Raw genomic sequence first — 17,188 nt, 5'->3', positions numbered from 1 at the left:
TTTAGATTAGTAGATTATTTGACTCATCATCCTTTAGAAGGAGTTACTTCTCTTTTGTGGTAGGTGGTTTAAAGGTATCCAGTAGACGTCAACCATTTTTGTTTTGAGTTGTACTCCATTGTCCTTTTTGTTTGTTTATTTTATTTGAATTTAGTACTCCATTGATACTTTGTAATAAGTATTGTATGATTTGGATTTCACCATGAGAAGGCCCATTGTTTTATCTATTTAGATGGTTTACTTCTATTTTGAAAAGTATTTCTGTTTCTGAATACTAAGCATGAGATGATGCATACAGATTTCTAAAATTCAATATTTATGTATTCATGGTGATGCTTCGCATGGTTTTATAAGGTGCTTTTGATTTTCATTTATACTTTTAAAATTTGCTTGGATCGAGTGAGGGTTTCCCATTAGACCCTTACATTGGTCATGATCCCAAAATTGGGATGTGACAGCAATGTTGAATGGTCTAGGACCTGACCATCATGATGATCATGACAGAGTCCCTTATTGAGTACCACAAGCAAAAACGTGTTAAGACGTTGTAAGCCAAGTAGAAGGAAAAGCCGTTAGAGGGTGAGGGATGAGACTAATCGAGTGGTGGTGCTAATGGGACCAAGACGCAAGGCATTGACTGAGGCCACAAAGTGAAGGACAAGGTTAAAAAGACCTTGAAGTGCTTCATTTTGTGATGGACCACACCTGGTCTAAGATTATCCCTAGAAAGCCAAGCTAGCTACAATCTCTGAATAAGATTGGGACGATGTGGAAGAAAGGCTAGATCATGATGTTGTTATCATGAAGAAACACTAATTTGGCTACACCAAGGGCCTAATGTTTGTGAACATCACTATTGTGAGCTAGAAACTCAATGCATTGTTTGACATGAGAACATCAGACTTGTTTGCGTTTGAAGAAACAACCAAACGATTAGGTCTCAATGTAGCAACTCTTGAACATAGGTGGGAATGGGCATTTCTTGGTTATCAAGAGAACTTTCCATATCTTTTAGTAAAGCAAGTTTCCTAATGACTTTCACTTAATGCAATTACTCTTCCTCAATGTAGTCATCAAAATTTATTAGGTTCGTCTAGTAAGGAGAGAGAACTTGTTGCAATAAGGAAATTGAGATGCACTGAAAGTGAGATGCACTAAAGGCAAAAAAGAGGAAAACTATAGCAATCCTTGCAATGTTAAGTGCTTTATGGTAAAAGGTGACTGATACAAGTTACAGAAAAAATAGAGAAGACGTAATGGCGGAGTTTGGTAGATAATAAGATGGACAGAGTTGAGTAGAGAAAAAGTATTTGGGAAGAGTTTAGAAAGACTTAAAAAGAGTAATTTGGTAAATTTTTAATCTTTCTCATGAATTGCCAAGCTCATATATAAATACCAAGTAGGAACATTTTTTTAGGAGTAGCTTTTGAAATATACCAAGTAAGAACACCTTTTTAGGAGTGATGGAGCTCAATGACATTTAACAATATGTCATATATTTTTCTTAAGAAAGAGGGAAAATGTAAAACTTGTGTACTTCAAGGAAAAGTTAAGAGGAAGACCCCATAACTAGAGCACCAAACTAAGTTCTATAGAACATCTTAAAGGTGAAAATAACTTATGAACCCTACTCTTCATGCGACATAGTTGTTCTGTACTTGTTCTTATTTTGTAAAAAAACACTTAAAGCAAAATAATACGTTAGCTTAAATCAGATAACTGTTATGAACATATGTGTGAATGTTCATTACGTTATTATCCAAGAAGTTTAAACCAAGTCAAAGAGTGCAACAGGCTAGACACAATAAGTGTAATTTGATTCGAACTCTTAGATTTGATTATGTATATCTAGATTTAGATATAGATTGAATTGGATTAAGATTAGGATTTAAAGGGTTATTAGCCTATAAATAGGCCCCACACTTTCTTTGTAAATACATACTTGAATAAGATCTTCTTACTCCCTCTAAATACTTTCTTTAATAGTTGTTCTTTCAAGTTATATTTCATAACACGTTATCAGTAAGATTCTCTAATCTCTCAAGTTTTGATATCATTTAGTTTTTATTATCATCTTGAAGTCGAAGTTTTAGTTCTTTCAAACTTCAAAAAGATTTCAATGGTGAGTGACTTGATATCTCTTTGGTGTTTTTATTCTCAGAAAATAATGTAGTATATATTATATTTTGACCCTTGAAAGTGAATTGCTATTATATAGTATGTATCATATTTTCTTCTTTGATTTGTTAAATTGGAATGTGAATTTCTATCATGTAATATGTATCATATTTTATCCCTTGATTTATTAATTCGAATTAAGCACATGTAAATAAATATGATCTCTTTGTTTTGATATTAGAATATAATTTGGTCAATGCATGATTTTTTTCTTTAAATTTCAAATATGATTATACTTAGTATATATAAATATGTTTTCAAACCTATGAGATTTTACATAAAACATTTTGAACTAAACATATGAAATTGACTTTGTATGATATCTATTTTGTAACAAGTGAAAAATACTTATACTATGGGTATTTGAAAATACATTTTGTTTTGGATTTCATGCATTTTTGTAGTTGAGCAAAATAACGAGTTATTAATGAAAAATATAAACCACATCCATTCCTTGAAGTAAATGTGATATCATTTAATAATTATGGTCATCGACATGAAAGAGCATAATAATTACAATTGTAGTGGTTACACTAATCACTGTTCTAATAATAAAAATATTTTTAACTCACTAGGAGTGGATGAATACTTTTAACCTATCACAAGTGAATAAATAGTGAAGAGATATAAGAAAAAGATAAAAATGAATAGAATAAAAATAATATAGAAAATGTAGGTCATTGATGTGGCATGAAATTACATTAATCACTATTCTAATAATAGAAATACTTTTAACTCACGAAGAGTGGATAAATAGTTTTAACCCACAAGGAGTGAATGAATACTTTTAACCTACCACGAGTGCATGAATAGTGAAGAGATATAAAAAAAAGATAAAAGTGGACAGAATAAAAAGAATATAGAAAATGTCTGTCATTGATATGGTATGAAAAGCCATTGATCACGTAGATATTGTGTGTCGAAACATCTTGTTGAACTCTATTAAGTATCATTGAAAGCTAAATATATATATATATATATTAAAACAAATTTTATTCGAGATGATTTTAACCATGGCTAGGTTAATATAACACATTAGGATGCTGTTGATTTTCTTGTCTTCCTTAAAGAAGGAATTAATCAAGTGATTGGTGATTAAAATATCTTAAAATGAAATTTCTTAAATAATTTATTAATATGTTTCAGTATAACTTTATCATGGAGATGTTTTTATATGTTCTTATTTTATTTAAATAATATGTTTTTATTATGTGTCTTAACTAGTAAATTATATATATAATATTATCTTGTGTTAACTTGCAAGTTTCTTACTATATAAGTATCTTATATTATTAAAAAAAAATTTAGATATTTATATGGTTGGATCCAAGATTAATGATGTAAATATATGTCTAACAAATAGTGCATTTAAAGATAAAAAATATTTTTTTCACTTGACAATGGAAGAAGCTAATGTCAATACAATATTTGGTATTACAAGATTAGTTGAAGGTTTCGAAAGAACCAATATTTTACTATCCCGAGGAACAAAGTTTATAATAGAAGATGTATTATTTTCAACTAAGTCTAAGATTTATTAACTTTTAAAGATACTCGTTCGAATAGATATCATATCAAGACAATAAATGCAAAAGACACATAATACCTCTATATTACATCTATTATTCGGGGTAAGAAGTTTGTGTTGAAAAAATTACCTACTTTGTTTTCTAGATTATACTACATAAATATTAGAATCATTGAAGTTCATGTTATAGTAAATCGAAAGTTTACTAATGATTTTAATGTTTGGCACAATCAATTAGATCATTCTAGATTAATAATCATGTAAAAAATTATTAAAAATCCATAAGGTCATCCATTGAAAACTAGAAGATTTTTCAATATGATGAATTCTCATGTGTTGCTTGTTCTTAAGGTAAATTAATTATAAAGTTATCATCAACTAAAGTTGGGACTGAATCTCTTACATTTTTGAAACGTATTTAGGGTAATATAGTTGGATCCATACATCTACCATGTGGATATTTTAGATATTTTATTATTTTAATCGATGCATAGATAAGATGATCAAATGCGTGCTTATTAAGGTTATAATTAGCTAAAGTTAGGACTGAATCTCTTACATTTTTGAAACGTATTCAGAATGATATATGTGGATTCATACATTAACCACTTAAACCATTTATATATTTTATTGTTTTAATCGATGCATTGACTAGATGATCATATATGTGTTTATTATCAACTTGCAATTTGGTATTTGCAAGATTACTTATCCAAATCATTTGTTTGTAAGAACATTTTCCTAATTATACAATCAAGACTATTTTTCTTGACAATACTGGTGAATTTACATTTAAAGGCCTTTAATGAATATTACATATTTATTGGAATAACTGTTAAATAGTTTGTTGCTCATGTTTGTACAAAAAAATGGTCTAGTAGAATCATTTATTAAGCACTTCCAAATGATTGCAAGGCCATTATTTACGAAAGTTAAACTCTCCATTTTTGGTTGGCGGTATGCAATTTTGCATGCAACAACACTTGTATGAATAAAACCAATGGGTTATCATAAATTCTCCCTTATACAATTGGTAACACTTTCAACTTATTACAATGCCATTGCTTACGAAAACTAAACTCTAATTTTTGCTTGGGGGCATGCAATTTTGCATGCAACAACATTTGTATGAATCGAGCCAATGAGTTATCATAAATTCTCCCCTATACAATTAGTATATGGTTAGGAACCAAATATTTTCAATTTAAGAATGTTTAGATGTGCGGTATATGTCCTATTTGCTCCACCATAATGCACAAAGATGGATCTTCAAAAAAGGTTGAAATATATGTTGCATATGAATCTCCATCTATAATTAAATATTTAGAATCATTAACTAGAGATTTATTCATGGCAAGTTTCTCGATTGTCATTTTGATGAAACAATTTTTCTAACATTATCATTATCATTATCATTATCATTTCTTGAAATGATATTTCTTGAAATGCATTATCATTATTTAGTTTTGATCTTTACACAAAACAATGTTCTTCACACAAATCAATGTTAACTTGAAGTTTAGAAGATAATTCATTTGTAAAATATAGCTTATCAATTTCTAGACGTATTTATTGACCTAAAAAGAATAACTAAATCTTATATGTCAGTTGTAAAAGCTCCTGTTAAAATTGATGTCCCTTTTTTATAATGACAAAAATTAATGTCCTTGTAGGACAAGGCACACCAAAAGCATGAGAAACTAATTAGTTTCAAAGATAAAATCCTTGAAAAAGAAAGAGAGCAAATATTCAAGATTGTTAGATAGAGGAAACAAAAACTTCTAAAAGAGACCTCTAACATAATTGATAAAATTTTAAAACAAATTCAAATACTTGAAATCATTGAAAATGAAGAGATTTCAAAAAATTATGTTGTGACGGGAGAAAAAATGGATTTAGAATGAAATAAATGTCAATGATAGTTTTGCATATAATATAGTGCTCAATATTATGAGAAAAAAAAATTTTGAACCTACATATATTGAAGAATATAGATATAGAAATGATTGGTTAATGTGAAAAGACACAATTAAGATGGAGTTGACTTCATTTGCAAAATGTGAAATTTTAGACCTGTAGTCCATGCAACAAATGGTGTAATACTAGCTAGTTTTTATGCAACAATGAAAAGAGAAAAATGAGATTGTGAGATATAAAGCATAACTTGTCGCACAAGGTTTTACCCAAAGACCTAGTATTAATTACAAATAGACATTTTCTTAGGGTGGATGCAATTACATTCCTATATATAATTAGTCTGACAATAAATGAGAAAATTGAAATGTATTTAATGAATGTAGCTATAGCCTATTTATATGACTCACTTGATTTTGATATCTATATGAAAATCTTCGAAAGATTTAAGTTGCTTGAAGTACGTACACAATTCTTGAAAAATTTATTCAATCAAATTAAATAAATATGTATATAGATTAAAGTAATTCGAACGCATATGGTATAATTACCTTAGTAAATATTTGTTAAAATAAGGCTATAAAAATGATATTATTTGCCTATGTGTTCGGATTTGAATTTGTCATAATTATTGTTTATGTTGATGACTTGAATATTATTAGCACTTTTGAAAAGTTATCAAAAATTGTTGATTACTTAAAGAAAGAATTTGAAATGAAAGATCTTAGAAAAATAAAGTTTTATTTGGCTCTTAAGATTGAGCTCTTGATAAATGAAATTTTTGTCAATCAATCAAATTATATAGCAAAAGTGCCAAAATGATTTTATATGAACAAAGTACATCAATTAAGTTCACCAATGGTTGTCAGGTCACTAGATATGAAAAAAAAAACCTATTTTCGACCATATGAGGATGATGGAGAACTTTTTGGTCTTGAAGTATCACATTTTAGCACAATTATAACACTAATGTATGTTACTAGCAATATACAACATGATATATCATTTATTGTAAATTTATTAGAAAGATATAGTTCTTTTTCGACTGAAAGATATTGGAATGGAATTAAACATATATTTTGGTATCTTTGAAAAATAATGAACAGGAGCTCATATTACTCAAATGTATCAAAAATTAAATTTAATTTATTATGCAGATGTAGAATATTTATTTGATCCGTACAAAGTTTAATTCTTGGTAAGTTACTTATTCACATATGGAGATACGATTATTTCATAGTATTCTGTAAAACAAACTATAGTTGCTATTTTTTTTAACCATGTAAAAATTTTAACAATTCTTGAAGCAAGTCATTAATGTGTCTGGTTAAGATCTATAACTCAATATATTCGAAAAACATGTGGCTTGTCAACTAAGAAAAAAATCCAACAATATTATATGAAGATAATATCGTTTGCATACTCTAGTTAAAGGAAGTATATATTAAAAACGATAAAACAAAACATATTTTGTTAAAGTTTTTCTTCACTCATGATCTTCAAGAAAATGGTGATATTAGTGTTCAACAAATTCGTTCTAGTGACATTATAGCAGATTTATTCACTAAAGTCTTTTCTGTTGTAACATGTGAAAAGTTGGTAGAAAAAATTAGAATGCATCGTTTTAAAGATCTTAGATAATACAGTCATAGGAGGAGTTTCACCGTACTTTTTTCTTTCATCAAGGCTTTTCCTACTAGTTTTTTTTTGTGATAAGATTTCTAATGAGGTAATATTTTAAAAGCGTATTATTGAAAAAAATTATGTACTCTTTTTCTTTCACTTAACCTTTTTTTTTCTGAAGTTTTTTCCTAGTTAAGTTTTAATACTCTTAATACAATGGACATTGAAGGGGAGTGTTATAGATATATACGTGAATGACTGTTGTGTTATAATCCAAGAAGTTGATATCAAGTCAAATAGTACAACAAGTTAGGCATAAGAAGTATAATCTGATTTGAATTCTTATATTTGATTATGTATATTTAAATTTCGATGTAGATTGAATTGGATTAAAATTAGAATTTAAAGAGTTTATTTGTAAATATACAATTGAATAAGATTTTTTTATTTTCTCTAAATACTTTTTCTTATAATTGTTCATTCAAATTATATTTCATAAGAATAACTACAATTAACTATAGAGAATATATTAAAGATTGAGCCAAGTAATATTAGAGATTGCACCAAGTATTACCAAGAATTGAGTTAAACTGATTATATTATATTTACTAGAAATTTTCAAATTATGTCTTTTTTTTCTCTTAATAAGTTTTTTTTTTCTTTAATTTCCGCGTAGCAAGCATTTGCCATTTTGGATATCTGTTTAAACAAATATAATAACCACTTTAATTATTGTTACTAAAACAATAGATTGATTTGATGCATTTAGGTTACTATTTCCCGCGGTTCATCTAACACAATCCCTATCCTGAGACAAGATTTCGAAAAGCCCATTTGCTAGAACCCCCATTCGTTACCTTAGGCTTTGCCTTCAAGTCAAGTCACCTCTCATTTAGGATTCCTCAAAATCAAATTTTGTCTATTCAATCAAATCGATTTAATTGAGCAATTGATCAAGTTATTCCCAGAGCCAACCTGTTTGATTTCAAAAATGTTCATAAAATTATAATAAAAAAAATTTGAAGCGCATCCAAAAGAAAAATAAAATAAAAAAGCACTAATATTAAACTTAACAAATGCCAGCAACCGCTTTTTGTCAGTTGCCGTGGACTGGACTCCGAGTAGTGTATCCGTCTCTCTGATATCTTCCATGGAGAAACGGCCACCGCCAGAAACCATCCAAATACGACTGCTCTGCCCTTCCGCAAAAACCGGCGCCCTCATTGGCAAAGGCGGCTCCGTCATTCGCCAACTCCAGTCTCTAACTTCCACCAAAATCCGTATCCTCGACGACCCTTTCGACGAACGCATCATCCAAATCGTCGCCGATAGCAGAACTTTGATTACCAGCAACGCTGATAACCCCAACGCCAATGCAGAGCCAAAGCAGGATTCTAGCGACGATGGCTGCAATTCTTCTTCGGGTGGAGGAGGAGGTGCTGGGGAAGAGGAAACGACGTCGTCGTGGTCGCCCTTACAGAAGGCTGTGGTTAGGGTTTTCGAGAGAATAGTCAAAGGGGATGCGGCTGATGACAAAGATAAAGAAAAAGAAAAAGAAAGCGAAAACTTGGTGGTTTGTTGTAGAATGTTGCTGGGGTTTAATCAAGCTGGGTGTTTATTGGGGAGAGGGGGTAGGGTTTTGGAGAAGATTGGGCAAGAAAATGGGACTCAAATCAGGGTGTTGACTAGGGATCAGGTTCCACCATTTGCTGCTCCAGGGGATGAGTTGCTTCAGGTATAATCGTTTCTCTCTTCTTCCTGGCAAATACTATTTGTTAAATTTCACTTTTATTTATTTATTTATTTTATCTAGTTATAATTATTTAGACCTATAATATACTGTAGTACTAGTTATTTATGTAATGATGATGCACACAAAAAATGCATAAAAGAATTTTTACTTCGGTTATTAGATTTTGGCAGTGCAATTGCCGCGCAAAATAGGTATTCAGATTAATCTCACTCTAATTGCAAAAGCAAGTTCCTATTCTCATTTGCTAATGAGAGCAAACTCACCGGGATTTTTTTTTTCTTGCAAATTTACCTTGTTTTGTGGCCTAATTCAATGACAGCAATCAAACAAAGCTCGAATCACGATGCCAGCTGAGGCTATTGAACTTAAACTAAATATGATTATATTAAAAAAAGTTGGGCATTGGAGAGGATTTCTGTAGCATAAGTAGCTGCTCTTAGAGAATTATTAAAGAATAGATATGATAGAGCTACAATCAATCCAATTTCTAGGTGGCTGCAAATTTATGATTTTAGAAGAATTTTACTGGTATAGAGGAGTTTATGTAAAATTGAAACTAATAACATAAGCTTCAAAAAGAAAGGAGAAAATTCACCTGGTAGCTAATGTACCATTTTTTTCCCTTGCCTTTTTTTTTTTTTTTATAAAAATAGAAAAAACTTTTAAAGGGTTCTCTATTTTGTAATAGTACTGGCAGTTGTCTAAGATGCCTACTGTCTTTATAACAAGAAGCTGCATGCGTAAGTTACGATTGATGATAGCTGCCTTTGAGGTTTGGTTTGATAACAGGGTTTTCCTGAGATTTTTGTATTGGCAATTAAGTTATTCAATGAAGAGCAAGAGTTTTAGACCTCATGATTCCCAAAATTTGTAATCTGCATATATCTTTTTTTGGGTCTAGTTTTAAGATTTTTGGAAAAGAAAAATGACCAGAAAACTAGGATGTTTTGCAAGCCCAAGTAAAGAATTTTTACATTTACCATATGCCAAGTATCGTGTACTTTATGCATGGATACACCAGCTTGGTCTCTTTTCAATACAATGTATGAAAAATTTCAATAATAGCATTGACAAACACATTGCATTTCCCGAAATTTAGATACATTGAGGTTGGGATAGGATAGCTAGAGGGGTTGGCTTCAAAGTTCAAACTAACAAAATTTAATACCAAGTGTGGAACAGCAGCCTAATTAGGTGGGTTAATTGATGTTAAAAGGACGGGAAACTTTGAGAGGAATCAGGGTTTCTTGTTGGATTAAGAGTGGAAGTAGAAATGAAGGGTTGGTACTCATACAGGATTGAGAAGAATACCAATGTGCACTTGGTTGGTTTGATGAATGACAATTGTAGGGTATTAAAGGGAATGGTTCAGGATTGATTTTTAATTTGAAGTGATGCTGGATAAAAGAATAAAAAAGAAAGCAAGAGATATAGGTTTTCCTTAATCATCACACTTAGAGCTAAAAGCTTCACACCTAAGGTTAATGTTTCTTCATACAATATCAAAGAAAGCATAATAGCGGAAAGTCACATAAAGTTGCTCTCTCTCTTTCTCTCTGGGTGAATCACAAAACTTATTACGGAGGATTTTCTTCTCTGACTTACTAATTCACTTATTACGGAGTTCTAGCAATGTTACATTTGTCTTCCTGCAGAGACTTGAGATGAAAACTAGGAAACTACCAAAGATTGAGTTAAAGCAACTTCTAATCAATCAAAATCTCATTCATTAAGGATATTGAAATCTTTTGTATATGTAAATTTCATAGTTATTCATTAGCCAACTTTTTATAATCTGTATAATGCTCAATCTTTTGTATTTTTTTCTCTGTTTATATTCTTAATGGATTCGATATTGTGGGCCTTTCTGCAGATAACAGGAAACTTCTTAGCTGTAAAGAAAGCACTCTTTTCTATTTCGAGTTGTCTTCAAGAAATGCATTCCCAGGTGGACCCATATCCTCCATGGGGTTATACATCTGGTCTTCATGCTGCAGATTATCATTCAAGGGGTTATCCTTCTAATCCAGGGCATGAGAATGCTGTAGTCCATAACAGAGTAGGATTAGAAGAGGAAGTTGTATTTAAGTTGTTATGCCAAGTTGACAAGGTTGGTAGTTTGATAGGGAAAGGTGGCTCTGTAATACGGGCACTGCAGTGTGAAACTGGTGCGTCAATCAAGATTGCTGATACTGCTCATGATTCAGAAGAGCGGATTGTGGTGATATCTGCAAGAGAGGCATGCAAACTTAACTGTCTTTGAATAATTCTCCTTTATTATTGTCTGGAGAGCTGCAATATTCTTGTATATTGGTAATTGGGAAACTTTTTGCGTTTGGATGTTTGCACACAAAATCTGGAACATTTTGCTTGATTTGTAGATAGTATCACATATGTTGAAATCATAAATCTGATGAATGATGGCCTTTTCTTCAAGACAATAAGAAGTTCTACAAGGATCACTAACTTTATATGTGCGGTGTTCATCGAATTTTTAATTTGAATTCCTGCAGATTTCTTCTCATCATAATGGGGCATTCTTATTACTTGCTTTATTGGACCTTTAATTGTCACCCATTTGTGTTGAACCTACTTTTCAGATAGTCCTTGATCTTATGGCATATTGTTGGGTTCTGGATCATGTGTACTGGATATGGGACTAGGGGATGTGATTTCAATTGAATGACAGACTTCTACTTTTATCAAGCCTTGAATGTGTTAAGTGGATTTATTCTTGGATCATGGCCTATCTTTATTGTTGGACCCTAGCACCTGAAGAAAAATGCATTACGTGCTATGCAACTTTGTCAAAAGAGAAGTCTTTGTTGACGTATGAATGGAGCAATAACCTATGCATATCTTACATGGATTTATGGAAAGTATTTGTTTTCTGTTTTCTCAAAATTCTGTCTTTGCCTGTTGCAGCATGCAGAGCAAAGATATTCTCCAGCACAGGATGCTGTTATTCGAGTGCATTCTAGAATTGCCGAGATTGGATTTGAACCTGGTGCTGCAATTGTTGCTCGTCTTCTCGTACATTCCCAACAGATTGGTTGTTTGTTGGGTAAAGGAGGTCACATTGTGACCGAAATGAGAAGAGCTACTGGTGCTAGTATAAGGGTATTTTCAAAAGAACAACTCACAAAGTGTGTTGGATCTCAGAATGATGAAGTTGTGCAGGTAATTGACAATCATAGACATTAATTTTCTGTTCTACTAGCTGTTATTTGATTAACATTAATGATGTTTTCTTTTTCCTCAGACAGCTTGTTTACCCTACCGAAGCTTTTAACTTCACTGAGTTGCTGGTACTGTTGAGAAATTGAAACTGATCTAGACTTGTAGCTTTTTTAAATTTTCTTCATGTTTTGGCAAGAAAAAGACTCTTTCCATGTCACATACTCTTTATTTGAGAGCAGGTAGCTTTTAACCTGGTCGACAGCAGCCTTGCAAACATGTAAGGCAATGGCAAATATATGAACATTGTGCTTCAATACTTATAAGGAACTAGAGCTGCATAGGTTCATTGTGGAAGATGTGTAACATTTCAAGTGGATTAATTATCCTTCCTGCATCCATGTTGAACCTTGTTTTACTACGAACTACAAAGACAACAAGAATTTAGTTACTGAAAATACTAGTACGCTCTCTTGCTCAGGGTTCAATTTCTTATCATCACAGGATAACTTTTATCATGATGCAAATTCATTTGAAACTCAACTGGCTTCATACTGACTGGTTGAAGAGTCTTTATGGATTAAGTGCAAGGTTCTTCTCTGGAATGGGACCACATGCAAACTGGGGGTCAGCTCCTAAGTGTGTTAATATATGCATATGGTATGACTGTATGAGCTTGTGACCAAAGAATATAATTTGAGTGATTGTGGTGAAAGATACAACTCCATGGGGTGACTTTCGGGGAGTTCAGATATTATCATTCTTTGGCAGGAAAGGAACAAATTTCTGAATTTGCATTTAACCTTTTGAAAGCTTTCGGATGTATCTTGTCATAAATTTGTTAAACGATTTACAATTTTATTCTGCTGTTCCCTACTTAACCCATTTGCACAAAGAAGATGAATTTCATTATTGCTTTTGCACTAGCCTATTACACTTATCTTTCACACTGTACTTTCTTAAGTTTTATGTTCTCTGTTTGATGTTTTATATAAATCTCTAGTATCACATGGTTCTTGCAATGCTAGTTTACGGGTTTGCATTGATTATTCTTTTTCCTTTTTAGCAAATGCTTCCTTTTCCTTTGGACTATTCTTTTTCCTTTTTTTAATATTTCTTCCTTTTGACTATTGTTGAGTCAACAATGTTGTGAGAGATATTTTCTCAGTAATTATTAGCCATGCACTGCACCCTTTATGTAACAGATCCTATACCAAGTGAATTTCAGCTGTTTGATGATCTTTACTGTCAGCATTTCAAAATGAAAATGGGTTGGAACTCAAAAATTTGCGAGATATCCTGTCATTCCCTCTCCCCCAACCCCCACGTCCCCCTCTCCCAAAAAATGGATACGAATAAAAACCTTCTTTTGTGGTTTTTGTTGGATGCTACATACCATTTTGCTTAAAAAAAAAAATCGAATTGAGTTGTGAAGTCTGTTTTGAGTTTAGTTCTAGAATCTAGATGTGTCACTTTTTATCAATGCATTCCTATTGTTGATTCCTCTTTACTAACTTTTGGAGAGCTGCGTTTTCTTTTAGATATTTTAGGAGGCTCTCAATGAATATTTAAAGTTTGGTGCTTTTTGGCAGGTTATCGGTAGTTTGCAATCAGTGCAGGATGCATTGTTTCATATTACGGGCAGGCTTCGGGAGTCTATATTCCCAATGAAACCTCCATTTCCAGGCATTAATCCCCCTCCCTACTTACCTCCTTTTCCAGAAATGCCACCTCCATCATTCAGGCCAAGACATAACCCTGCCTCTCCAGGTCCCTATCCTTCTCCAGGTGAATCGTTTCATGGCATTGACCGTTCTGTTGTTCCTTCCCAACCACTTGATCACCAACCACCATTTTCGCATGGCATGGATCATGTGGGTCCATCTAACTTAGACAGAGTCCCATATCCCTATGGTGGTGAGAGACCTGGACATGGTCCCATGTTTGACAGGCCATCATCTCCAGGATCATGGACTCCTCAGGTTGGTGGTGTGGCTTTTGAATGTATTGTTCTGTTCAAAACTTTTATGGAATTGGTTCTAGGGACTAACCTACTTGATGATGTCTCTTTCATAGCCATGATATATTTACTTTATCCTTTTTCCTTTAATATCTACATTACTATAATGTAATTGTCGTCATCATTTCCTTGTTGGATGTTTTTTCAGGCTGCTAGCTCTGGGAACCCTAGGGGAATCTCTGATGTTGGTTCTGGCTTTGCTGCAAGAAATGGACCTCCTGGAAGGTGATACCTTTCTTCCATAGATTATTACTATAATTTTTGCTCATATCATTCTGTCAACTTGATATGTTGGGGTTTATAGTTCTAAATAAGTGAATTAGACAAAGGATGGGAAGAGAGGAGCAGATGATATAGAGAAAATCAAGGAGAAGCAGGGAAGCAACAGAGGAACCTAGGGGAGAAATAGAAGAAATAGGGAGAGAAAATCATAAAGAAACAAGGGGAAAGGAAGTAGGGATAATACATATAAATCCAATACTCAACGTCTCAATATCTCCATCATCAAAAGATAAAAACCAGAGATAGTATAGGACTTAGGCTACTTACTAAACTCCCACACCAATATGAAATATCTAATATAATATTACATGCCCTATTACCTAAACACTAAAAGTACAATTAAAACCATAGACATATAAACTAAGAAAATAAATACCTATATAGTTTTAATCTTTCTATGATATGTTTCTCTCCTGTATCTGTTACCCATATTGGAGAAAAGTCAACTTCGAATCATAAGTGTTGAAGCAGCAAAAACTTCTAGTGAAGTTTTCGAACAACTCTTCCAGCAACATTTCTCCTTTGTAGCAGCAACATTGTCAGCTTTTCTTTCTTTTTATTTTTTTATTTTTTTATTTTTATCATATCATCCATAAAAACATTAGTAATTAAGTCAATGGAAAGTTATGTAGCACAATGTCGAACTCCTCATTTACTTGGATGTCCATGAATTGCGCTTTGTATCTTCAGACAGCTGATGTCCATCAATTTACACAACCTGAATTCTTACTTAACAGAAGTTGGTTGCTGTATTTCGTGTTCTACAAGTGACTAATTATGTGTAACTGATTCATCAGCTGATATCTCCTATTTCTCAATTTCTAATTCTTCAATGTATTTCTCGACTTGTCATAAACAACTATAGTTTCACCTTGACCCTATTCTAAGATTTGATTGGAAGAACAACATTGAGACAAGATTGAAGAAGTGACATTTTCCTGCATTTGCTTAGTTCTTCATGTACATAGTGCATTATGCATCAAATAATTTTTCAAATTCACATATGCTACTTCTGGGATCATGGTATTTAAAAAATGCAAAGAGATCTTTGGTCTTGGATTTGTGGGAGAAAACCTTAACTAGATTTAGAAGGTGGATGGTTAAAAAATGTTAACTATTGAAGTTTATTTTGTCCATTTCTTGAGCGTGTAACTTATGGGCCTATCACTTATGCAATTGTGTTTTGGGCAGTGGAAATCAAGCACCCGTTTTGACTAGCACAAAGGTTGAGATCGTGATTCCTCAAATATACTTGTGCCATGTTTATGGGGAGGGTAATGGTAACCTGGGCCACATCAGGCAGGTGAGTGGTGATTATGTAGATTGCAATTGTCTAATTCTCATGCAATGCTTCTTTTCACCTTGGTTTACCTTGTCTTAGATCTCTGGGGCAAATTTGGTTATTCATGACCCAAAACCTGGGGCTGCTGAGGGTTTAGTGGTAGTCTCTGGAACATCAGATCAATTGCGCACTGCACAGAGCCTTATTCAAGCCTTTATTCTCTGTGGACAAACAGCAGCTTGACTATCTGTTCTCGTATGTTGTAAATGTCTCTTCAAGGGTATCTGTTTTCTTGTTTCCTTTTTGGGATAGGTTTCTTTGCTAGAGGTTGCTTGTCCATTCATAAATGAAATGGGAGAAACATTTTTTTTGCATTGAGGGTTAAAATTAGGTTTCTCGAGATGTAAGTTTCAGTGATAAAGATCAATTATTGACTGAGTGGAAAATTCTAAATTTTGGTTTTGAACAGGCCCCTAGCAGGATCTGCTTGGAGGTCGGAATTTGCTTATCTGCAAACCTTGCTTATATAATGATTATGTACATTTCCAAACTACTGTTGCTAATTCTGGCCATATGCTCCTTTCAATCTTCAATCGCAGTTTCAATGGCTTTAACCCTTCACACCTCTCCCTCTATGGCTCTGCAACCTTGGAATCAGGTGTTCTTTTCTCCATAGGAAGAGCAGTCTACCCTGCGTGTGAAAGATACCCCCAATGTCTTTTCAACTCGTATCTTCTACCTTTTACAGCCCGTTTCTTTGTCCATCTCCCCAGACAAAAATAATCTGCCCGCGCACGGCCTAGACTTCATCTTTGTAACTTGTACAGGCATTCAATATCTTGGCTTCTTGAATCGAAGCAAGGATGGAAATCTCAACAACCATGCTTTTGGTATTGAATTTGATGAATTCAATGATGATATCAACAACGACAATGATGTAGCCGTTGACATGAATTCTGTCACTTCTCTGGTATCTGAGAGAGACTGACATTGGACTGATAGAAGTAGAGAGAAAACGCTCAACAAGACTTAAATGTACAAGAGGTGTTTCCAGGGGTTGAGAATGAATAATGGAGCAAAGCAGAGAGTATGGAATGATTATATCAAGTCTCGGCTTAGCGTGACAATGGCTCCTGCAAGCAAGGAAAAGCCCCGAAAACCACTGATCAATGTTGCTCCTCATCTCTCTCATGTTCTGCTTCAAGAAATGTACGTTGGCTTCAAGTTTCTCCACAATAGAATGCCCCTCCTGCGTGGACTATCTTAAATCTTTGTCATCATTTCTATTTTGTGAACAAACTCTTCTTGTGATATTATTTTCGTCTTTAATATGTAGATTGAAATTTTAGATTTGCCTGTAATTATGCCAGTGTAATGCTTTGAGTGGGTTTTTTATTTTTCATTTTAAGAACAAAAAAGGAACAAACATTA

At 32.8% G+C, this 17,188-nt stretch overlaps 2 protein-coding genes across 2 annotated transcripts; both read left to right on the top strand.

Annotated features, from left to right (window-relative positions):
* Positions 1 to 8,028: 8,028 nt before the first annotated feature.
* Positions 8,029 to 16,144, top strand: LOC110426380 (RNA-binding KH domain-containing protein). The gene is made up of 7 exons (XM_021441598.2): positions 8,029 to 8,978; positions 10,870 to 11,235; positions 11,922 to 12,176; positions 13,766 to 14,155; positions 14,342 to 14,418; positions 15,667 to 15,778; positions 15,857 to 16,144. The coding sequence occupies exons 1-7, from the start codon at positions 8,394 to 8,396 to the stop codon at positions 15,998 to 16,000; spliced, it is 1,929 nt and encodes a 642-aa protein (XP_021297273.1). The 5' UTR covers positions 8,029 to 8,393; the 3' UTR covers positions 16,001 to 16,144.
* A 217-nt stretch (positions 16,145 to 16,361) lies between these two features.
* Positions 16,362 to 17,024, top strand: LOC110426395 (lectin-like protein). The gene is made up of 3 exons (XM_021441609.1): positions 16,362 to 16,415; positions 16,506 to 16,727; positions 16,812 to 17,024. Exons 1-3 carry the CDS (start codon positions 16,362 to 16,364, stop codon positions 17,022 to 17,024), a joined length of 489 nt encoding a protein of 162 aa, XP_021297284.1.
* The last annotated feature ends 164 nt before the right edge of the window (positions 17,025 to 17,188 follow it).

This window comes from Theobroma umbraticum, unplaced genomic scaffold (assembly GCF_002168275.2).
Source record: "Theobroma umbraticum cultivar Fairchild unplaced genomic scaffold, ASM216827v3 scaffold_55.0, whole genome shotgun sequence".
In the NCBI taxonomy this organism is placed as follows: domain Eukaryota; kingdom Viridiplantae; phylum Streptophyta; class Magnoliopsida; order Malvales; family Malvaceae; genus Theobroma; species Theobroma umbraticum.
This window is presented reverse-complemented; position numbering and strand designations above follow the sequence as displayed.

Coding starts and splice junctions, on each gene's coding strand:
- LOC110426380 (XM_021441598.2), top strand. CDS start 8,394: ATGGAGAAACGGCCACCGCCAGAAACCATCCAAATACGACTGCTCTGC. Junction 14,156..14,341: donor CAGGATCATGGACTCCTCAG/GTTGGTGGTGTG, acceptor ATGTTTTTTCAG/GCTGCTAGCTCTGGGAACCC. Junction 14,419..15,666: donor AGAAATGGACCTCCTGGAAG/GTGATACCTTTC, acceptor TGTTTTGGGCAG/TGGAAATCAAGCACCCGTTT.
- LOC110426395 (XM_021441609.1), top strand. CDS start 16,362: ATGGCTTTAACCCTTCACACCTCTCCCTCTATGGCTCTGCAACCTTGG. Junction 16,416..16,505: donor CTCTGCAACCTTGGAATCAG/GTGTTCTTTTCT, acceptor TACCTTTTACAG/CCCGTTTCTTTGTCCATCTC. Junction 16,728..16,811: donor TGAATTCTGTCACTTCTCTG/GTATCTGAGAGA, acceptor AGGTGTTTCCAG/GGGTTGAGAATGAATAATGG.